The sequence below is a fragment of the Macrotis lagotis genome, chromosome 5 (genome assembly GCF_037893015.1).
Source record: "Macrotis lagotis isolate mMagLag1 chromosome 5, bilby.v1.9.chrom.fasta, whole genome shotgun sequence".
NCBI lineage: Eukaryota > Metazoa > Chordata > Mammalia > Peramelemorphia > Peramelidae > Macrotis > Macrotis lagotis.
The window spans coordinates 26,410,736-26,436,305 of NC_133662.1; the positions used below are offsets into that span (position 1 = coordinate 26,410,736).

A 25,570-nucleotide genomic window follows, 5' to 3' on the forward strand; every position below is an offset into this window, starting at 1 on the left:
CCAAAGAGATCATAAAAAAGGGAAGAAGACCTATGTGTACAAAAATATTCTTTTTCTTATTATTCTTTTTTTGCAAGGCAATGGGATTAAGTGGCTACCCAAGGCCACACAGGTAGGTAATTATTAAGCATCTGAGGTCAGATTTGAACTCAGGTACTCCTGATTCCAGGGTTGGTGCTCTATCTACTGTGTCACCTAGCTGCCCCAAAAATATTTATAGCAGCTTACTTTGTGGGAGCAAAAAATTGGAAATAGATGGGATGCCCATCAAATGGGGAATGAATGAACAAGTTAAAGTTTTTTTTATTTTAATGTAATATTATTGTGCTATAAGAAATTTTGAGCCAGCAGATTTCAGAAGAACCTAGAAATTTCTAAATGAACACATTCTGAAAGAACTGAGCAGAACCAGGAGAACATTGCACACAATAATAGCAACATTGTGTTATGATCAATTATGATAGACTTAACCCTTTTCAACAAAACAGTGATCAAAGCCAATTCTAAAAGACTTGTGATGGAAAGTGCCATACACTTTCAGAGAAAGAACTATGGAGTTTGAATGCAAATTGAAGCATATTATTTTCACTTAAATTTTTTTTGTTTTTTTCTTTCTTATGGTTTTTCCCCTTTTGTTCTTATTCTTCCTTCACAATAGTACTAATAAGGAAATATGTTTAACATGATTGTGCATTCAATTGTACATGTTCAACCTATATCAGATTATTCACTGCCATGAGTAAGAGAAAGTAAGAGAGGGTGGTAGAAAATTGTGGAACTCAAAAACTTAAAAAATGATGAATGATGAAAATAATTTTTGCATGTAATTGGAAAAAATAACAAAAAAGACACATGATTGTGCATTATAACCTATATAGAATGTTTACAGTCTTGGAGGGGAGTAGAGAAGGGAAGAAGGAAGAAACTTTACCAATTTTTACAAAAATGAATGTTGGAAACTATCTCTACATATAATTGAAACAAATAGTGTGATAAAAAGATAATTATTGCTTATAATATAATTTGAGATCTAGTATTGCTAGGTTCCCTTAATTGTTATTTTTATTATTTATTATCATTCCCCAAATCATTTATTTTCAAACTCAAATTGTCTATTGGTTGCTTCCCTGTTGCCTACAAACATGCACATCCTCATTCTCAAAAGTCCATCTACAATAGGTGATTCCACATACTTTTCTCTTTAGTCTCCTTTGTTCCTCCTGCATATCATGCACCCTAATTACTTCTCCTTTTGTACTACTTTATTTGATGATTTCATCAGCTGCCATGGATTTAATTACTATTGCTGTGCTAACAGTTCTCAAATCTGCTTCTCTTGCCAATCTCTGTTTCACATCTCCAATTACCTTCAAACGAGATATCCAGGAGACTTCTTAAATTCAATATGTCTAAAATAAAACTCATTATCTCTACCCCTCAACCACCCTCCCCTTTTTTGCTTTACCTTTTAATGTAGAGGGCAACACCATCCTCCCAATTCCTAGACTCATCCTGGTCTCCTGATTATCTGCCACTCTCCCAATCCAATCTTTTGACAAGGCCAGCCAATTTCTTCTTACTTCCTTTTGTCCTCTGACACTGCCACCATTCTGGTGGCAACATCACATGTCTAGACTTTTGTAATAACCTACTCTTGCTCCTGCCTTCTTCAAGTCTTTCCCCACTCTAACTCATTTGTTATTTAGCTCTCTGTTATTTAGGTGATTTTCTTTAAGTATAAGTCTGACCATGTCACCAACATCGCCTCCCCCAACACACACGCACACACACACACACACACACACACACACACACACTCACTCAATAAACTCTAGTGGCTCCTTATTTTTTCTAAGATCAAATGCAAAATCCTCTTAGACATTTTATTTTCATAGACAAGTGCCCTCCTGCTTTCCCAGTCTTCTTATACCTTGTTCCCTGACATGTGCTCTTTTATTTAGTGTCATTGGCTCCTCAATGTTTCAATACACTTCATGCCTCAGTCACCAGAATTTTCTTTTGCTGTCCCCTATGTCTAGAATTCTTTCCTTCTTCAATTCTGTCTACTGGATTATCTAGCTTCCTTTAAGTCCCAAATATTTCCAGATTCTATAGTAAATCTTAAAATCTCTTTTAATCCTACTGCCTTTCTTCTCAATTATTTATTACAATTCAGTATATACCTTGTTTGTACATATTTGTTTACCTGTTGTCTCCTCCATTAGATTGTGAGATCTTTTTGCCTCTTTTTGTATCCACCAACAATGGTGGATACTTAGCAATGGTAGGCACAATGAATGTTTATGGACTGACTGGCTCACTACAAAACTTTCTGCAATTTGCTTTCTTATCTCATGATTTAACTTAAAGAAATTTCCCCCAAATCACCAGTGATCTTTTAAAAAATAATAATTATATTTTATTATTTCCAATTACATATGAAGATATAGTATTTAACATTTAGTTTTATAAGATTTCGATTTACAAATTTTCTTCCTGCTTTTCCTTCCCTAAGACAAACAATCTGATATTGGTTGTATATGTACAATCAAGTTAAACATAAAAGAAGAATCAAAACAAAATAAAAAACCATCAGTGATTTTTAAAAATCAACTATTCGCAATTTAAGTATCAAATCTAATTTGTATTTCTTTATTTTCATAATTCTTGCCCACTACAACTTTTGACATTGCCTATCATCTTCTCCCTGATATTTTCATTTCTCTAGAGTTTCATGAAATTACCTTTTCCTAATTCTTTTTCTATATGTCTGATTGCTCCTTTTTGGCAAAAAATTATTTTCCAGTTACATGTAAAAACAATTTTTAACATTTTTTTAAAAATTGAGTTATAAATTCTCTCTTTTACTCTTTCCCTCCTTTCTCATGAGACCAGTAATTTGATATTAATTACACATGTGAAATCATACAAAATTTATTTCTATATTATGATTGTTCCTTCTCAGTCTCATTTGCTAGATCTTCATTTCAAGCATACCCAATAACAGTAGATGTAGTTCAACATTTTGTTTAGGTCATTTTTTTCTTCTCTATATTGTTTCACTGGTTGATCTTATCAGTTCCCATGGATTCAATAATCTCTAACCTGAGGATTCTTTTTTTTAATAAAGGTCAAACTGTTTATTTTTTTAGAAAGATTTTATTTTATTTTGAATTATACAATTTTCCCCCTAATCTTACTTCCCCCCCCCCAACAGAGGTCAGTCTGTTAGTCTTCATGTTGTTTCCATGGAATGCATTGATCTAAGTTGAATGTGATGAGAGTATAATCATTCCTTAAGGAAAAAACATAAAGTATTAAATATAACAAAATTACATAGTAGGATAACCTTTTTTAAAAAAAATTGAAGGTAATAGCAAGTTGATCTAGGTGGATCATCACTCGCATGTTGCTGTTAGGGTACATAATGTTCTTCTGTTTCTGCTCATCTTGCTCAGCATCAGTTCATGCAAATCCTTCCATGCTTCATTGAATTCCCATCCCTCCTGGTTTCTAATAGATAATAATCTTCCATCACACACATATACCACAGTTTATTAAGCCATTCCCCAATTAATGGACATTCACTCAATTTCCATTTCTTTGCCACCACAGAGCTGCTATGAATATTTTTGTACAAGTGATGTTTTTACCCTTTTTCATAATGTCTTCAGGGTATAGACCCAGTAGAGGTATTGCTGGACAAAGGGTATTAGGCTGAGGATTCTAAGAACCATGTATCCAACTCTAAACAATCTTTGCATATCTCCAGATATGTATAGGACATCTTGAACTGGATGTCATGCAAAATTGAATTATTCTCCCAAGCCTTCTCCATCTTTCTAAATTTCCTTTAACTGTCGAGATTGCCTCTATCTTTCCAATTACCTAAATATTACCCTTAATTCCTCAACTGGGAAATGGCTTTGCAGGGTTAATACCCATTCTTATGGGCAAGGCCATATGCTGGTTCCCCTACCCAAGGTCCCCCATCACCTTTGCATGAACTTGGTTGTTTTTGTGTGTGCCCAATACTCCCTCCAGGAACTAGCCATTTCTGGGGGTTGAATCTTGGGAGGGTTGGCTACCTGCCCAGAGGCTTAACATTTAATTAATTTCATAACCTTGGCCACAAGTCTTCCCAGGTTATGTGCATACTCTTCACATGTCCTGGTTAAGTGCCAAAAAAGCTTATATAAGCCTATTGGCAATGTGCCACCTTTGTCTGGGACCCCTAAAAAGTCCCTAACATTGGCCAACCCCTCAGAGTTTCTCCCATGGAAAGGATGCTTTGCCTGGGACATTTTCCCAATTGTGATTCTGAAAGGCTGTGATGTGGAACTCCCCAGCTGCTGTGGATTCAAATGTTGGTGTTTCCCTGATTGGTGATGTTTTTTTTAATATCTATCTTTATGCAGGCTGTGCTCTTCTTTTTATTATATTGGGATTTATTGGTTACTTTTGCTGTAAAACTGATTTATTTCTACCTGTTTTATAATCACTTTATTAAATATACTTTTTTGTTTGTTTGTTTTGCTGGTGTGAACGTGTCATTTTGTAGGAGTGAATAGAAACCAAAGTTCCTTAATCAAACAGGCTCTTATTTGTATTCATATAAGAAAATTTAAAGTGGGAAACTAGAAAAGGTATTAACCCAGAATTTTTCAATACCTAGATCAATATGGGAACATTAAACTTCATCCTTAAAGTATAAGAAAAATTAGAATTAGATTAGTTATTGACTAAAAAATAGATGAAATTGATGTTCATAGAAGCACTAAATTAGTACAAAGTTATTTATTTTTCTTTAAATCTTGCTCTAAGACATATGTTACTTTTTATTATAGAAATTAGTCAATGCTTTTTGTTTATTATTTTAATAGAAAGTATATTTTAAAAAAAATTTGTACCTTGTACTGTTTTGTTTTGCTTATCCACACTGGCAAACCAAACAAGAAAGTTAACTATTGCATTAAAGCAGACATAACTAAGATTTCAGGACAAACATAATGGTGGTTACCTGAATTACAGATCTAATATCTAAGTGGAAAGGGACAGCTTTTGAAGGCTAGCTTTATAATGTTTAACTTCTGGAAGTGATAACAAATAATATAAGCATTGAAATTATTTCTTTTTAGTTCAAGAGCTTTTAAAAATCTGATCATCCCCTTACAATCTAGCATATGATTTTTGGAATTTCAGAAAGGATCCTTGGTCTTTCAGTATGGTTCTGAATAACTAAGCTGGAACATCTGGCTTGGAATCAGAAAAGACAATGTATGGAACATGTAATGTTAATCATAGAGAGGTACTTCAAGTGAAACATTTTATTTGAGTTTCCAGGGTAGTATGAGGGTAATGAATTGGGAATGGGGAAATAAGAGAAGCAGATACTGGAAAGAGAAAAGAGAAGTTCCAAAGGAAAATTTCATCCATTTAATACCTTTGCTAAGGGCTGACATTGTCTTCAGAAAGAAAAGATTTTTTCTTTAATCTGATTTTTTTTCCTTTTTGTACTTCTAAGGACATGTTGAGATGACAAAGCTTCTAATATCCTATGGAGCCAGACCCTGTTTGGTGACTGATGTCGGTTGGACCCCAGCACATTTTGCAGCTGAATCAGGTCGAATCGGTGTACTCAAAGTTCTCCATAAACTGCATGCTGCCATTGATGCCCCAGATTTTTTTGGAGATACTCCAAAGAGGATTGCACAGATCTATGGACAGCAAGAGTGCTTGGCATTCCTTGAGAGGTGGGCAAGTCACTCAACCTTCTTCGGAAACAGTTTCTTTATAGGTTACATGGTGATAATGATATTGTTGAGGACCAAATGAGATAACAAGTGTAATGAAATCTTTAAAAATTTTTTTTTTATTTAAGGCAAGTGACTTGCCCAAGGTCACATGGCAAGGAAATTATTAAGTGTCTAAAGCTGGATTTGAACTTAGGTCTGACTGACTCCTGGGCTGGTACTCTATCCACTACACCACCTAGCTTCCCCATATAATGAAATCTTAAATAGTCATTTAAGGGGAAGCAGAGAGACAATCCTAATCTCAATTTAGGAGCAGGCTGATGACTGGGGTCTCAGGTGGATTTTATACTTTTAGCTATACTTTAGCTATAAACTTGTTTACCACATAAGTTGATTGATAGCTTATTTCGAAATTACTGATAAAGTTGTATGCAATATTTTCTCAGTAGGCCTTATCAGGTCTATAGATATTTCATCAGTTGTTCAAGAATATGCAGATGTTGCTTTCTATGTCATACCACCCAGACATTTTATTATTGAAAAATTATTGATAGAAAAACACTGTACTCAAAAGTGCTCAATCAATCACAAAACAGAGGCTTAAAATGGAATCAGTTATGCTCAATTGACAAACCATCTTAAGTTAATAAAATTTATTCTTACTATAAGTTTTACCAAATTAACAAGCTTATTCCTACTAGTTTATTGAGATACTTATTTTCACTACACTACACTAATGAAAGAAAAATGAAATATATGTGTTGTAAGCATTTAAAGTTATTAATACTTTAAAATACCAGCAAATTTTTTCCCATTCCTTGCTTTGTTCTCAAGGCCAGTGTCTGCATACTATCTAAAAATCAGTTGAAAGCAAAGAGGCTTCTGGAATAGAGGAAGTCAGTGGTTGTCCTATAAATGGTCATATTAATAATCCAATCAGTTTACTTATCAGTCATGTGAGCTTTCTCTATGTAACGAAGACTCCATTCAACTACAAGAAACTCATGTTTGTTTCATAATTTAAATATCAGGGGAAAATTCCCTAAAATTGTGGAACTTCTTTGGGGACTTGGAAGACTATGAGGAAGGCCAGGTGGAAAAAAAAAGTCTTCCTCCCTGGAATGGTCTTACATATTTATGTTAATTCTTTTGATAGCTTGGTTAGCTTATAGTCATCAGAGATATTTGTTGCAAATATTTATTTTTGTTCATGCAAATGTTTTCCAATTCCATATAGTTGAAATTATCTATTTTATCTTTTGTGATTGCCTCTATCCTGGATTGGTTAAAAATTCTTCCCTTATTCATAGTGGTGACATTCTCTTTATTGAAACCTTTTATAATTTTAGGAGGGAGTATTGTGCATATAGTGCATATAGTTTATGCTTATTGTTATATAACCTTAATAACTGAATAGGCATTGCCTCAGTCAAACCAGGACTTGGGAAAGGCTTAGCTTTAAAAAATCAAGTTCTTCCAGTACCTCCAGGGCCATTTCTAGTAGTCCTGATCCATAACTGGACCCAGATTGCTCTGGAGGAGAAAGTGAGGCTGGTGGCTTTGCATAGCACTCTCTCACTTAAATCCAACTCACTTGCATGTCATGGAATCACCTCCCTGATGTCATGGTCCTCTTCGAAAATGAAGGGCAAACAACAACAATAATGTAAGCAAAGGAGACTCACCAGTGATTCTGAATGTGGGAACAACATGCTAAAAATTAGTATTATAGAGATATTGTTCTGGCAGTTTTACATATGATTATGATAATAATGTAGTATTCTCTCTTGGTTAACCCTTGGGGCACTCTATGAATAGCTAATTAAAACATATGTCATGAGTCTCCACTTATGTATTTTATGTTAACAACCAGACAGCCAACATAGTTCAAAGCAAAAGCATTTGCTAAAATTAGTGGGACATAGTGGATCTAGAGTACAATGGTGGTGTGGCACACAAGTGAGAATCCCCCTCTTCTAGAACTGGTTGGCATCAAAGTCCTTACTGTCACAAAACTCCCCTATGGGCACAAAATTTCTGGGTTTGGTTCTTCAGCTGCATTTCCAACTGCAGCTCAACCCTTGATTTCCAGGATGAGTTCTCTTGTGAATCTACAAATAGCTCTGTTCTTTGCTGTTAGAAGTCATACTTCTTGAAGCTGTTTAGCCATGAGTAGATTGTCTTTTTGTAGCTATTTCTGTCTGGAGTTTATGTACCTCAACCCCTTTCAATCTGAATTCAACTGCTGGATGGAATTATCTGCCTCTGAGCAAGTAGTTCCACACTCAATGGTAGTGTGAGGAGCAAGGAAAATCCCTTCCTCTTCCCCAAGAGGTTAAAGTGCTGGGTTTTTTTTTTTTGAATGCTAGTTTTACCTTCAATTAGCTCCTTCATATCTCAAAATGCATTTTTTTAAAGACCACTCGCAAGCTTGGTCAGTTTTTTGTTAGCTCTATCATATCATTGTGTTCTTCCTTTTTCACATCATACAACACTTTAAGGTTTGTAAGGTGCCTAACACACTTTACCTCTGTGAGCATCACAACCTGGTAAAGTATTATGAGTCTTTTTACCCTCTTTGTGCAGATTAAGAAATTGATTTCCAGAAAGTCTAAATGACTTTCTCATGTTTATCATGGTTAGTATTAAAAACATGAATCCAACTCAGTTTAAACTAACTCCAGGGATATTGGTTAGGAGGTTTTGAGATAGTATGGGTCAACTATGAAGAGACAAGAGCCTGGATCAGGCAGATCAATATCACTGGAAGAAAAACAACTAAATACAAGATAATTTCAAAGAAAGAACTGATAGACTTTGACTACTTTGATACAGATATCATGATTTATCCTTAATGGGGCATAGTATCATTTCTTCAACAAATATTTTTGGCCCACTCTGTATGCCATCATTATTTAAAGATTAAATACATTAGTCTATGATCTTAGGCTTTATAGCCTTATAACTCAAAACATCATTTTGTTACTTATTTTCATGAATAATTCAGTTGGAGCAGAAGTTTTTTCCATTACCTCTTGAAATTATTTTGCATAAAATTTGCATTTATTTATCTGAGTACATGTCAGATGCTCCCAGCAGAATGCAAGCTTCTTGAATTTAAGGACATTTTCAGTCAAATAATAAATTTTGATGATGATGATGACGTTTGTACTTCATTCTCGAAGAAGACCATGGCATCAGAAAAGAGGTATGACAAACATATGAATTGGATCCAGCTTCACTTTCTCCTCCAGAATCATCTGGGTCCAGTGACTAGATATGACTCAAGATGACTGGAGATGGCCCTGGATGTAAGACACTCAGGGTGAAGTGTCTTACCCAAGGTCCCCCACTAATAAGTATCAAGTATCTGAAGACGGGTGTGAATTCCTGTCCTTCTGCGTCCAAGGTTGGTGCTCTATCCACTGCTCCACATAGTTTCCCTAAGAATCAAGGGCAGCTAAGTGGCAGAGTGGATAGAGCACTGGTCCTGGAATTAGGAGAATCTGAGTTCAAATTTGAGCTCAGATACATAATACTTAACTGTGTGACCTGAGGCAAGTCACTTAACTCCATTGTCTTGCAAAAAAATTAATTTTTATATGAGAAGAATGCAGGCAGATGTGATATACTTTTAGAAAGCAAGACAGATAGTTGGTTGAATATGACTATCTCTTCTTTATCATTAAAATTGTGTGTGTGTGTGTGTGACCCTGGGTTTCTAAAGAACAAAGTTTTAGAAATGTATTCAAAAAACTTTAAGATCTCTTCCAGTTCTATCACATGACTGTCTCTATTATATAGTAGGGTCAATAAATATTTTTGGTTGAATGTTTTAAAAACTTTTTATTTTTTGTACAAGTTATCCTATCAAAAATAGGAACTATATAAATTATTTGTTTCACAACCTGCTAACAGGAACTGTCCCTAAATTTAGATATAAACTTTGGCATCTATAATTATGACTTTTGTAAGACATTATCTTTTCCCATAAATCATGAGGGCTTTACTACCAGCCATATTTAGAAAATGTATATGGAGTGATAAAGTAAAATCATAGATCTGTGGGAAAAGAAAAGTTTTAAGTTGTTGGGGAAGAAGATGGAAAGCATTTGCAGTTTTCTTTATTTTATTTATATTTCTCCAGTTTCCTGTAAAAACAAATTTTGACATTGATTATTTTAAACTTTGAGTTCTGAATTCTCTTCCTTCTTCCCACCCCACTCCCCTTTATTGAGAAAGCAAGCTATTTGATATAGATGAGAAATGTGTAGGCATTTAAACCATTACCATAATAATCATATTGTGAAAGTAGACATATCCCTCAGCTCTTCAAAATGAGGAAATTCAAGAAAAAAGGAGTATTTAAAAGAGCTCTCTTTGGGGATGGATGGCATCTTTATCATAAGTTCTTTAGAATTGTCTTAAATCACAGCATTACTGAGAAAAGAGAAGTCATTATAACATGTTCCATTGCATATACTCATAAAAATCTTTCCAGATTTTATTGAGAATATACTATTCATCATTTCTTATAGCAGAATAGTATTTCATTGTAATTATATACCACAATTTGTTCAGTCATTCCCTCAATTTTTGGTTCCTTACCACCAGAAAATATCTGCTGTAAGTATCCTTATATATTTAAGTCCATTTTCTTCCTGTTTTTCATTTCTTCTGGAATATAGACCTGGTAGTGGCAAAGTCAAAGAGTGGGCATTGCTTGTTAGCCCTTTGGACCTAGTTTCAAATTGTTCTACAAAATTGTTGAATCATTCCACAGCTCCTCCAACAGTGCACTAATATCTCATTTTTCCCTACAGGCCCTCCAACATGTTTTTATTTCTCTTTTTGTCATATTAGTCAATCCAATAGGTATAAGGTAGTACCTCAGAATTGTTCTAATTTATATTTCTATAATCAATAATGAATTAGGACTTTTTTTATAATATGGCTATAGATGGCATTAATCACTTCATCTGAAACTGTTCTTATATTTTGATCATTTATCAATTGGGGAATGATTATTTCTTATAAATTTGACTCAGCTCTCTGAAGTCTTTATCAGAGAAATGTGTTTCAACATTTTTTCCTATAGTTCCTACTACTAACTATATTTCCCTCCACTATCTTTTCTTCTATTTTCTTTCTCCTTTCATCTTGCCCCTCCTCAAAAGTGTTCTACATTTGAATATCCCCCTCCTGCAATCTTCCTTCCCTTCCATCACCTCAACCACCCCTTCACCCTTCTCCTTCCCCTCCTACTTTCCTGTAGGGTAAGATAGATTTCTATACCCAATTGAGTTTTTATGTTATTACCTTTCTGAGTCAACCTTATTTAAAGTAAGGCTCATTCAAGTTCCCCCAACTTTCCCTTCTTCCATCATACTGTAAAAGATTTTTCTTACCTCTTTTATAAAAATAACAATTCAATCTACCTCCCCTTTCTCTTTCTGCCAGTACATTCCTCTCTCACCTCAATTCCATCCTTTTTATATATTATTCCTTCATACTCAACTTCTACCTGTGCCTTGACTATATAGCCCTAATAAATGAGAAAGTCCATGAGTTATCAGTATCATTTTTCCCATCCAAGAATATAAACAATTCAACATCATTAAGTCTCTTATGATTTGCCTATCTTATTTAGCTTTTTATACTTCACTTGTGTCTCTTATTTGAAGGTCATATTTTCTATTCAGCTCTGGTTTTTCCATCAGGAAAGTTTGAAAGTCCCCTATTTCATTGAATTTCCATATTTCCCCCCTGTGAAAGTATGCTCAATTTTTCTGGGTAGTTGATTCTTGGTTGTAATTTAAGCTTTTTTCCCTCCCAAAATATCATATTCCTAGTCCTATGATCCTTTAATGAAGAAGCTGCTAAGTCTTATGCTAGCTTGACTGTGCCTCCACAATAATGGAATTGTTTCTTTCTGGCTACTTACAGTAAACCTGGGAGACTGAAATTTGACTATAATATTCCTGACAGTTTTCATTTTAGGAACTCTTTTAGGAAGTGTTTGGTGGATTCTTTCAATTTCTATTTTACTCTCTGCTTCTAGAATATCAGGACAGTTTTATTTGATAATTTTTTGAAAAATAATATCTAAGCTCTTTTTCTGATCATTCCTTTAAGATAGTCCAATAATTTTAAAATAATCTCTCCTGGATCTGTTTTCCCTATCAAGTGTTTTTCCATTGAAATATTTCAAATTTTCTTCTAGTTTTTTTTATTCTTGTGGTTTTATTTTATTTTTTCTTGATTTCTCACAAAGTCATCAGTTTCCTTTTGCTTAATGCTATATATTAAGGAATTATTATCTTCAGCAAGTTTTTATATCTCCTTTTCCATTTGTCCAATTCTAATTTTTAAAGTCTTCTCCTCATTAGCTTTTTGGACCTCTTTTCCATCTGGCTCTGACATTATTTATTTTCTACAATATTTTTTCATATCTCCTTCACTAAGTTGCTGATTCCATTTTCATGGACTTTCCCACATTGCTCTTATTTCTTTTCCCAATTTTTCTTCTACCTACCTTATTTGATTTTCAAAATCCTTTTTTGTACTTTGACTTGACCTGAGATCTATACCTATTTTTCTTGGAGACTTTGAATGTAGAAACTTTGACTTTACTATCTTCCTTTTAGTATGTATTTTGATCAGTTTTATCACTATAGTGATTGTCTATGGTCAGATCTTTTTCTTTTGTTCTTTGCTCCTTTCCCCAGTATATGACTTGACTTTAACTGTTAAGGTAGGGTTCTTCTTTCAGGATGGAGTGTGTACTGCCCCAGGCTTTTGGGTTTTTTGCAACTGTTTCCTGAGATAATTCTAGGGATCTGCAAGTTTTCAATTCCTTCAGGATCTTATGATCTAACTAGAGGTTTGTATCAGTCTCCTATTCCTTCAAGATCTTATGATCTAACTAGAGGTTTGTATCAGTCTCCTGGTCTATGCTGTGTAGGGGGCCATAAGTATTCCTTTATGCCCTGGAACTGTGAGGAAGGCCCCTGCTTTTCTGCAGCACTAAGTTCTTTTGTGCTTCAGCTCCTTTTTCTGGGACTGGAACCCAAGACTGCAACTCAGATCTGAGTATGGGCAAAGCAATAGAATTCTGCCTCAGTGATAGCAAAGGGACCCTTGTAATCTCCTTCCAATCATCTTACTATCTATGGACAGAGAGCTCCAGAAGCAGCCACTGCTTCTGATTCAGTGGCTCCTAAGGCTTGCTTCTGGTCCTGCTGGCATCTGGTCTGTGTTGGTGAGACCTGCGTTGGTCTCTGCTCCACTCTCACCTTGGTTTGGTAGACTTTTCCTGATGACTTTCCTAAATGACCTTGGCAATCTCTGGTCTGAGAGATCTGGAAATTGCCACCATTGCCACTGACCCAGTCACCCTGCTATATTTTCTCTAGACTGTTGGAGCCTGTTTGCTTTGGTACAACCCCTGCTACTCTGAGCTCCTCTCTCACCCTAGTGGAGCAGACCCTTTCCCTGAATCTTCCAAGTTGTCTTGGGCTAGCAATTTGTTTCACTTGATTTTTTTGTGGGTTCTGATATTCTAGAATTTGTTTAGAGTCATTATTTAAAGATAATTGGAGAGATTTTGGGGAGAGCTTGGGCAAGTCTCTGTTTTTACTCTGCCATCTTGATTCTGTCCCAGTCCAACCATAGATTTCAAAAGAACACTTTTGCATCATGATTTCAATAGTGAGAGACTATGGGACAGAATGTTGTACTGGATTTAGGTTTTACCTTTGACCCAAACTGACTGTATGACCTTTTCGATAGGTCAATTAAGCACATTATTTTTTCTGGGCAACTCTAAGGTTATAAGCTACAAGAAAGTTCATCAATATCCATTGGGTTTTGTTTGTTTTTGAATATTTTATTTTTTCTAATTATATGTAAAAACAATTTTTAACATTCATTTTTAAAAAATTTGTGTTCCAAATCATCCAATATACATTTATTAGAGGGAATATACCTGGAAGTTCTTTATCCCAATGAAGGCATGGACACAGTTTTGCTTCCTATTCCCTACTTCAATTGGATGATGATACTAATGATAACATTAAAATTATTCAATTTAAAAAATCCCTTCAGAATTTCTTTTGCTAATTGTTTTTTTGTTATTATGGTCTAAAATACATTAAATTTTTAAAATTTATTTCTCACTGTGTGATCTTGAGGTAAGAATAAGGAATATTGATGCTGATTCAGTGAAAAAGGAGATAAGCCTAGTATATTTCTCTAACAATAGTGCTTAACTGGTGTGAGGTATAAAGTTGTTCATCTCAAGTAAATTGGGCTCAGTTAATCAGCAAAAAATGACCAAAGCTTGCTCTTTTTTTGGATAAATTATCTCCATCAGTTACTTGATATTGAAACTATCATAGAAAGATGGAGCATAATAATAATATTCTATTACAATCATATGCCACAACTTTTTCATCTGTTCCTCATTTGATGGATCTGCCCTTAATTTCTGATTCTTAATCTTTACCAAAAATAGCTATAACTATTTTTGTGCAAATTGGTCTTCCCCCCTCTTTTTTGATCTCTTTGGTTCCTAATTTTTTAGAATGGATTTATTCCAGCACAGCTAACTACAAAGCAAATTTCAGTAAAACAGATCTAGTTTTACTGAGTTCCATTATGATATCAGAGATCTGTTCTCAAAGAATAAAATTCTAATAAAATCAGTGGATAAAACTTTTAAAAATATGCTTATGATGAATAAACACTATATATATATATATATATATATATATATATATCTATATATATCCAGTGGCTATCCACTTATTGATTGATTTTTGCCTGAGTATTTGTCATATCTAAAAGACAGGTTGAGATGTCCAAAAATGTTAGCCATGGCCATATAGAATCACCGTTCTAGTGATTGAAGAGAACTTGTAGGTCCTCTAGTACAACCTTTTCATGTTACAAATGAGAAACCTGAGACCTGTGACATGTATGGGTTCACACAAATAATAAGCATGGGATGCTTTAGGCAAAGATTTATTTTTTAACTGTTTCTGTATCATGAATCTTTTCTGTACTATGAAATCTATGGACCTCTTTTCACAATAAAATTTTAAAGTACATAAAATAAAAAAACATGGGATTATGAAAGAAACTAAGTATGCTAAAATATTTTAAATTATATTAAAATATATGAATTTGTTTAAATAAATGAAATTATATGAAAATATATAGAGCAAACAAGTTCATAGATCTCAATTAAAATACCGCTAGCCTAAAAATTGTGTGAAATCAAGACTTCAGGGTCTATTAAACAAATAAATAACTAGCATTCAATTTTTTCCAGGTGGGGGAATATTTAAAATATTCAGTTTCTGTTTTGTTTGAAGATATCTTTGTTAATTTTTCACTCAGATACTATATTCTTATTATACTAGAGTAAGGGAAGGGAAAAGATTTATACAATTCCAACTAAATGCAGGAACCATGCTAAACACTTTAAAATAATTATCTCATTTCATCCTCACAACAATCCTTTTGGGTAGGTCTTATTATCCCATTTTACAGTTGAGGAAACCGAGGCAAAAAGAAGTTACCTGGCTTGTTGAAAGTTACATAATTAAAAACTGTCTGAAGCCAAGAATTTGAACTCAGATTTTCCTTATTCAGGTCTCATTCTTTATCCAATACTCCACCTAGTCTGTGTTATCACGGAAGTCCCATGTCCTGATAGATTGTCCCATCTTCATTTTTGAAATGGATATGTTTTTGAAATGGTAAACAACCTTCCCCTATCTTCTCTTTTCTAGGGCTGAAGTTGAGTGTCAGGCCTATCGATTAATGGCCCAGGAGAAGGGACTGCCCTTGGATCAGAAAGATGAAGAATGGGAACTTAAGAAACAAGAACTTGAAAAGACTCTCCCAAGGCCTAACCAGAATGTAAATAGGAATAAGATTCAGAAAACTTGGGGCCCTCATCAGACTCTAAATGGTAGGGCTAATTTACATTAAGAATCCCTTGCGAGCAGCTTGTCAAGGGAAATCACTAAGATAAAGCTAGATACCCTGTCAATTAGGAAAGTCATCAGGAAAAGTCTACCAAACCAAGGTGAGAGTGGAGCATAGACCAGCACAGGTCTCAACAACACAGACCAGATACCAGTTAAGCACTATTGTTCCAAGGGTGTGACAAAGCCTGTTTTTATGAGGCAAACTTTTCCTAAGGCTCAGTTAGGAGTCTGTACTATGCTATTTCTTTGTTAGATTTGCATACACTTATATCCTCTGGAATGAAAAGTTTATTCCTAGGATTGGCCTGGACTAAGGGGTCCCTAATCTGTGTAGATCCCCCTGTAGATAAACCCCTAACTGGGCTGGGACTGGACCTGTTATTTAATTAATATAAGGAACCCCCATATAGGAAAATTCTTTTTTAAAAAATTATTTTGAATTTAAATACAAAAAGACAAAAAATAACATTTTATATACATAGTAAAACATTAGTTTTAAAAAGATTAATTTTTAATCTTTAAAAAGATTAGTTAATATATAATATATAATAATAATATATAATCATAAATTTCTATTCCAACTGTTTGCTTTGTAAAGAAGACTATGTAATAAATACTACACTACACATTGTTTTTAAAGATATCCTGCTTTTCTGTGATTCCTTCAAAGTTTTTTTTCCTTTTTTATAAAATTTAAGGAAGTGGGGTTAAGTGACTTACCCAAGGTCACACAGCTAGGTAATTGTCTGAGGCCAAATTTGAACTCAGATCCTTCTGACTCCAAGGCTGGTGCTCTATCCACTGTTGAAGATTTTTGCTCTCTGCTATGCATTTATTTTTTCTCCCTCCTTCTTCTCCTTGCTCTAGAGAAGGCTATCATTAGATACAAATTTTTTGTATGTATATATATATATATATATATATATATATATATATGTATATGTATATGTAAAACCATAATATACATACTTATATTTATCAGTTCTTTCTCTGGAGGTGGATAAATCTTTCTTCATGATCCTTTGTAGTTTGAGTATTTATAATATTTAAAACAACAGTCATTCAAAGTTTTTCTTAGAGCAATGTTGCTGTTACTGTAGACAATGTTCTCAGTTTTGCTCATTTCAGTCTTCATTATTTAATGAGAAAACTCTTTCTACCAATTCAGGTTGGCATCTTCTATGCAACTTAACAGGCAAAGGAGATAGCTAGGTAACTGAAAAGTTGACACTTGCCACATTTGTATGACATTTGTATCGATTAGAATATACATTTTGTTTTCCATATTTGGCCTGAAACACATCTTCACAATCAGTAGAATTTGTGGTCAACCCACGAATCAGCTATCACCACTTTCCCTGATATTGTGGGGATTCACAGTGTGTGTGCGTGTGGGGGGGATGCTTGGTTGGCAATCATATTGTCTTAAATTCTCTTCTTCCCTTTGGCCCAGGTAATCCTGCAATTTTATGGAATTCAATAGTAAAACATCATGAGTAAATGATAAGAGGTTTCTTCAAAGTCTTACCAAACTCTAATCATCAAAATCCCTAATTAATTTTATGTTATAGACAATCTATCAAAATTTCATGTTATGCTTTTCTAGTCTGTTTCACAGTCCTGCAGTTTTCAGCACCTATCTTAGTTCATCATATAGAGCAGGCATTCAACTAATCCTTTGGGGATTGAAGTGGTCCCCCTGGCACATTTATGTCAAAATAAAGGATAATAATCATGACAAAACTTGGTGCTCAATTGGTGCTTCCAAGTTTTCATTATCTCATACGAGCCCTGTAACAATTCTGTGAGGCTGGTAGCATGGGCATCATTGTCTCCAATTAACAGATGAGAAAACTAAAATTCAGAGGTTAACAGAGGGCGTATCCTTCAGAAGAAACTTATGGAAATAGGCTTCTCAGACAAAACAACAGGTGCATGGTGACACAATTAATTGCAGCAATATTATTCCAGCAGAATGGTAAATATTTACCTAACAGACTGAAGTGATCTGCTTTTAATACCAGGGTAGGGTGGTGTCATTGATTGTTACAATGAAACTTTTCTAGCTGTATGACTTTGGACAAATCACTTCTCTGTGGGCTTCAATCACTTCCTACAGCTATAAAGTCAGGAGGTTGAATTAGGTTCCTTTTTTGTTCTAATATTATAGGATAAAATGTAGTCTGGGGGCCTACTTCCTTCCTCAATACTAAAGAAAAATTTGTTTTGTTTGCCTGAGAAAATAGGCCAATTAACCAGGAATTTGGGGCAATGAAGGAAAAAAAACACCTTATTTAGACTAAGAAGATCTGGGTTTGAACCTTTGTTCATAGTGGAATGCAATGTCATACTGACTGACAAAGTCACAATTTTTCTGGGCTTCAGTTTCCTCACATATAAAATGAGGGGATTGGACTAAATAGTACCATAGAGCCCTTCCATTTCAAATGTATGTTCATACAAATTTATTTATTTTATATATTCAGAGGAAAAAAATCAATATTCTAGAGTGGAAGGGTCTAAGAGTTTATCCACTGCTTTCTTCTGCTTCATAGTTTTACTTGCTATAAAAACAAGGATCTGTAAGCAATATTATGGTGGTTCCTTAGTCACAAATATAATTTTAGAAAAATTAGGCAAAGTGCTAGAAGTAAGAATTTGGCCTTCTAGAAGTCACAATAAATCTAACCTCTGCCTTAGGAAGCCATTTCCATAGACCATTCTATATGTTTTTGTTTCCCCATTTTTCACATGAATTAATTCCTCCATATTTTGCATTAACTTTATTCTCCATTAAAGAATAATTTTAGATATTGTTTTTATGTACTTATCTGATATGAATTCTCTGAAATAAAATTCTTAAAATGCTTTCACCTCTTGTGGTCCCCTTTCTTCCCAGGGAAAGTATTCAAGGATTCAAGTGTTTACTTTGATCCCTAAAGAATTTTAAAAATATATTCACTTAGAATAGGTGGGTGGTACAATGAATATATCGGCCCTGGAATCAGGAGTACCTTATTTAAAATCGAATCTCAGACATTTTCTAGCTGTGTGATTCTGGGTAAGTCACTTAACCTTGATTGTATTCAAAAATATATAATCTCACTTAAATACAGAGAAAACCCTGTCTTTCCTCTACTCCTTAATCTTACCCTCCATGTAGGTTTTGAAGGTTTATATTAGAGTCTAGACAATATCAATCTCCAGCAAGATTTCAAAATGTGTCTTCTTTATCCCCAGTTTCTTTTTTTTCCAACTTCCTACCCCCATTTTTCCTGCTGTGTCTTTGTTCAGGTCAAAAGAACTATTCTACCCTTTATATAAAGGAAAACTTGGAATACTAGCACTGATGTTTAAATCCTGGCTTTGGTTTCATGACCCTGAATAATCATTTAAACTTTCTGACTCCTAATATTTGAATTTTAAAACATTGATGTTGGACTAGATCTATTCTGTCCCACTAGGAAATGGCAAGGCTTGGAAGTTAATTGGTGCTACTAAGACTGATGACCTAAACTGGGGCAAGGTTTGGTTGTAGTCCTTGGTGATTGGCAGGTAGATTGAGAGTAGTTGGGGGGCTAATGTAACACATAGGACACTCCCACCAAGTTCATGTAAAAGATGCTGATAAAAAGTTGTTTTAGTATGTCCTTCATTTTCAGAGATGACCAATAACATCACAGTGTGATGTCTTGATTTAGATGCAAACTGAATTTAAGTGGAGTGGAGTTGTACAAAGTCATCAGTCTCTCTCTTCCAGAGTTCAGGGGCAGGATAGTTAGGACAGCTGATGATGCTCTGGGATGCAGTAAGTGACTCTGGTTTTTTCAATGTCTGACCAAATTCTAAGCATTCTACAATGCCTGCTTCAGTCATCTTCATGGTTGTTAAAAGACATTGTTCTCATACACACATTTTGCTGGGAGTAGTATTCACTACATGGAGGTAGACCCTCTTAATTCACTAATGAGTCTGAGCCTGTCAGTTACCCTCCACCTAGTTTAGCTCATCTGCTGAGATAGTTTACCAAGAAGTGGTTGCTGGGCATACTAAAGCTGCTTGGAGTCACAGGCAAGGAATTGGGAGACAGGCAGACACCAAAAGTGGATGAGCAGTCCTCATGAAAAGGACTTAAGCCCTCCCACCCATAGGTACTAGTCCTCTGTGAACACCCCAGATCAGATGTCAAGAACATGAAACCAAGGAACTGATCTTTGGTGCCAGCAACACCAAAGCTAAATAGAAAAACTAGGAGAATAAGACTAAGGATATAATTAGCTCAAAATTTAGGATAATAGATAGTGTTCAATACAATAGTGATTAACCTTTGCATAGATTTCTTTGGATTCAGTCATTTGATAACTTAATATGTATTAAGTGCTGGGGAGGCAAGGAAAGGCAAAAACCAGTCCTTGCCTTCAAGAACTGTACATTTTCATCATAGAGATGGCATGTAAATAATAAAGTACATAGATGGTATACTTAGAATACTTAAAATATAACTTCAAAGAAGAAGTCATTAATAGCCCAGGGAGACTAAAAGGGGTATCTGTGGGATGGACTTAAACTAAACTGAAGGAGCATGTACTGACCCTGATCCTCTGAGAATCTTCTAAGCAGGTTAGTTTGCCACCTATCAAAAACTGAACCTCACCTTTCCAGAAATATTTGCATTTTTATAGAATTCAACAGAAGGAAGACATTCATACTTCTGTATTTGACATTGAAAATGGGGTGGGGGAAAGAGTATTTCAAGCATCTCTGACTCAGTGGAGCAGAAAGTGGAGGCAAGAAAATGGCTCCAAGAGTTCCCTCAAATTGAATCTATGACATAGAAAACTGCTTATTTTGTAATTGCTAAAAGAACATCACAGTTCTGTTGACTTTACAGTGAAAGCATCATCCCAAGGAGTTTATGAAAACAAAAAGCTCAGACATTTTATGTCTGCTTTGTTTCTGTTCCATTTAACTTTTGCTGGGTTTTCCTTTTTTCCCCCAAGTCCTAGCTTATTTCCTGGCTGAACACTTTGTGAACACCAGAACTATGCTGGTAAAAACTTAGCAACTAACTTTCCTGAGGGGTGGGGGAGAGGGGAAGAATGGGGTATGTGTGAAATACTGCACACCTGATGTACTTTTAAGTTTAATCTTAATTATTAATATTTTTATTACTTGAAAATCAAGAAACAATAAATTAGGCCCAAATCTTCATGCTGAAAAATTAAACATCTGCTGCTTTCAAAGTAGCTCCAGGCACACTCCAAGTACTTAAAGGAGATGGCCTTCAAACTTGGCATCAATCAATTAATAAATCAATAACAATTGACTAAGTACTTTCTATGTGTCAGGCAAAGTCAGGACACAGAAAAAAGGCAAAAATGTAAAAGCAACCTCTGTTTTTCAGGGGTTTACAAACTAGCTGTGGAGGTAACATAAGAAGTAATGTTATTTAAGATGGCCAGATAGAGAAGTATTCAAGAAGTAGCCCACCAGGAAGGTGTTAGAGACAGCCTAATACCAGTATTCTTAGTTCAAGTTCAATTTTGAAATGAAATGAGACAGTTCCAACTCATTGATCAATCAGAAAAATGAAGTTTACTTTGTCCTAATATGACAAACTTATGCAACATTTTACTTTTCTCTTCACCTCTCCCACCTTAGGTCCATGAGAAAAATGTGCCAGGTATTGAGGACAATATATGGTGAAGTATTTGTTAACTTTCATGGTCTTCAGAAATTCATCAGAAGAACCATAATTAAGTCTCCAACTTGTCTTAAAGAGTAGATGCTGAAATGGTAAGAAATATGAGGAAATTTTTCAACCTGAGTTCCTGAAGAGCCCAGGGAGAAATCTTGATTGCATATAAGAAGGTCTTTTAATTTCCTTAGATGACCAGGAAACTGAAAACTGGGCAATTGGTCAGAGACAATTTTGTGTCCTTTTTAGGGAAAACTAATCCTTTTTGAAAAATTACAAGTACTAAGAGGTTAAGTGACAGGTTCAAGGTCAATATTACATAACTACTATGCAACAGAGATAAGACTTGAATCTAGGTCTTCATGTTTTTGAACTGGATGATGCAGTAGACTGAGCCCCTGGCCTAGAATCTCATCTTTGAGTTCAAATCTGGGCTTAGACACTGTGTGATCCTGAGCAAGAAAGTTATATATTAGTATACTAAGGAAGATGACCATCTAATAGCAGTTTCAGTTTCATAGGGTACAGATTTGGTTTCATTAACTCCTCAGACCCACCTATAGTACATAGTTATTCTTTGGCAACTTAAATAATATAATACTTTTCAATATAGAAACTTTTTAGAACAAGCTTAAGTCTGGCTGCAACTTCTGTGTATAGCTATTGGTTCTACTCTCTGAATCAAAGCAGAGAACCAGTCTACTCCCCTTCTGTATGATAATCCTTCAAAAACAGAAAAAGTTATCATGTCTACCTCTAAATATTCACTCCTCCAGATTAAACATCCCTAATTCTTTCAGTGAATCCTCATACAGAATGATCTTTAGACTCTGATATAGTATGATTTTGAAGTCCTTCGCAAACCTGAAGGCACTATATAAATATATACACTGTCATTATAGTATAATATTCATATTTTCATGCTATTATTTAATGTATTAGCTATTTTTCTTGACTTTGCATAATCTACAAATTTTATAAACATTTCATCTATGGTGTTAGCCAAGTCATTCATAAGAAGTGATCAATAGATAGAACAAACATAGATCTTTGTAGCACTTTACTAAATTCCTCCTTCTAAACTGACATTGAACCAATTAACATTTTCTTTGGGTCTAGTAGGAGAACCACAAGGAAATAGCTATGAAATATTAAATGACATTTTTTCAAATCATTGCATACATTATCTTATTTGGGCCTCACAACAACCCTCTAATCATAATTAATTTCATCTTATATATGAATATATTGAAGTTCAAAGAGTTAGTTTTCTTGCTAATAGATATAGAGTTAGTAATTTAGAAGCTCATAGCCAGGAGGAACCTGAGAGATCATTTACATTTTACAAAGGAGGAAACTGAGACCCAGAGGGGTTAAGGAACATGCCCAAGCAGTAGTTACAGAGAAAGGAATGAATAGAATTGGAATTTGAAGTGTGGATATAGGTTCTATAATGAGTATAGTAACTTGTTAGAGAAGTTAGAACTTCCCTTCTTTACAGGGGAGCAGGACAATGGGGTTATACAACAAATCAGCCAATTAGAAGGAATTCTGAGACTCAGCACTCCTTGACATACCAGTGATCCTTTGTGAACGCTAAATGAAATTGGAGATGACTGCAAAGGCAGGACCGGCCTTGAACAATTTAAGCAAAGTTGCAGATTCAGGACTTTCAAAATACCTTACTTTCTGGCTTTTATCTTCCTTACACCTTCCCCCATCCCTCTTCTTGCTCAAAACTAGAAACTATAGTATCTTCCCTTTTCCCACTCCTTTTTGAGCACCTGAGAAACTCTCTTCCTCTCTGCTCCCTTGTAGTATCTTTTCTCCCTAACAAACTTTTGTGAAGACAATAAATGTTTTTAATTGTTGTATCAGACTTTATTTTATTTCATGTTTATGGGCCTGGAGGTCTTTGGTTAATAGAATCTGTATCCCCGATTCCTATTCCAAATACAGCATTCTTTCCACTATGACATTTTATTTTAGGGACTTGGATTTAATATATATATATTTTCTTGACTTCAAGACCAATACAATTTACTATGCAAATCCTGCATCCAAGAAGTAATCAATAGTATTAAAAGCAAAATAACAGTCAAAGAGATTGAGGGGGGGAGAAAAAGAAAAAAAGGACCATTATATTTACTAACAGAGAGTTCACCATTCAACTTTTGGCTAAGTAGATTACCATGATCAGACCTATACTCACTCAGGTTTTCTGTGTAACAACTCCATAGGGGTTGGGGGTAAGCAGTAGACAGATCAAGATGGAAGAAATACCATGATGAAGTCTATTCCCATGTGTATTTAATAACTCTCTAACTTTCCTTCTAGTTTCCAGTGCCATCCATGTACTACAGTCCTAGACTCTTCCCCTCATAGTGCCCTGTCTTCCACTTAGGTTTTCTCATTGATATATATATATATATATATATACATATCTTTATTTTGACATTTAAACTCAATGCAATCCAGTATTTAAAAAAAAAATTTATTAAGCTTCTACTTTGTGCAAGCATAATAATTAAGGTTACAATTAATAAAAAGAAAGACAGTTTCTGCCTTCCAGTAGTTTACAATCTGTAGTTTGTCCTTCCTTTTCAAAGACCAATGGCATCATGGGTGATGTATTGACTTGCTTGTGAATTGGATTTAATTGAGACAGAGCTACATAATATCAGCAGCCTTACTCTCTCTTCCAAAGTCATCAAAGTTCAGTGGCAGAACAAAAGTTAGAATGACTGGCATTGACCCCAGGATGTAATGGGGGGGGGGAACCTTGGCATCTTCAATGTCTAAACACATTCTAAATACTCTACAATGCCTGCAAAGTAGCCTTCATGGCCACTTAAACAGATTGTTCTCATCTGCGCATTCTGGGGCAAGTCTTCACATGCTTAAGGTGGACATTCCCCTAACTCACTAATGGGTCTGAGTTGAGTCAGCTTGCAATCTAGAAGGACAGATAAAACACAAAAAGAAGCAAAAAATAAGTGTGGTGTGTGCATATGTGTATGTGGGGGTGGGGTGGTAGTGGGGAAAGTAATGGGACCCTAGGAAGCTCCCAGTATGGAGACATCTTTTCCATGTGGTTTCCATGAGATTTAAGCTAGTCAGAATGGCAGATACAAAGTGGAGTGAGGTAAAAATACAGATTCTTCCCCTCTATAAAGGAAAAGTTTGACACTCTTGTCCACCAGCCTTCCAAACAAAAGGGAAAGGAGGCTGGTGCCAATCTAGTCTTGAGCTAGCTAATTGTCTTGCTCATAGACAGAGAGTTAGTAATTTAGAAGTTCATAGCTGGGAGGAACCTGCGAGATCATTTAGTCCATATAACTCTCTCATTTTAAAAAGGAGGAAGCTGAGACCCAGAGAAGTTAAGGAACATGCCCAAGCAGTAGTTACAGTAGCAGTACAGTAGCAGCATGGTGGTGAGTATTGAAATGATGAGCTTATTCAAGGAAAGGTATCTTCCCACCCTACCATTGCCCAACTTCCTGCCTACTGTTCCCTATAGTTAAAACCAGGTAGAATAGCATATGCAAAGAGGAAGTCCTTTATAACCTGGTCATATCTTTATAATAATATTAGCTATTTAAAAATACTTTAAAGCTTGCAAAGAACTTCATAATTACTATCTCACTTGATCCTTATAACAACCCTGGGAGGTAGGTGCTATTGTTATCCTCATTTTACAGATCTTAGAAACAGAAATGATGGTTATGAAGTGGAGTTTGTTGTTTGAATAGTAAGTGTAAAGGAGTTAAATTTTGGTTTTGGATAGATTAAGTTTGAAATGTTCAATAGGTAGTTTGTGATATTTCATTTTACTGTAACTTAAAAAAGCTCAAGAGGGAGACTGGGGCTGTATATGTACATCTGGGTGTCATTTGCAGAGAAACCCATGGAATTTCACAAAATCTCCAAATGAAAAATGGATAAGAGATATGGTGTGGCTAAGAACCCTTAGTTATATTCAAAACTAGTGGGCAAGACATGTATTCAACAAAGAAGCTGAAACTCATTTTGTAGTCAGAAAAAAAAAACAGAAAAGAGAGAACATTCAAAAGAAGGTGACCAATAGTATCAGGAAGGATGAAATTTGAGAAAAGTCT

General features: G+C 34.9%; 1 protein-coding gene across 1 annotated transcript in view; it reads left to right on the plus strand.

Moving 5' to 3' along the window:
- ANKRD66 (ankyrin repeat domain 66) overlaps window positions 1-16,134 on the plus strand; it is a 29,248-nt gene extending 13,114 nt beyond the window's left edge. Inside the window, exons 3-4 of the mRNA XM_074190173.1 lie at window positions 5,525-5,753; window positions 15,554-16,134. Of these exons, the coding sequence (XP_074046274.1) occupies window positions 5,525-5,753; window positions 15,554-15,755 (431 nt within the window). The 3' untranslated portion in view covers window positions 15,756-16,134. The remainder of the gene's footprint in view (window positions 1-5,524; window positions 5,754-15,553) is intronic.
- Window positions 16,135-25,570: the final 9,436 nt, after the last annotated feature.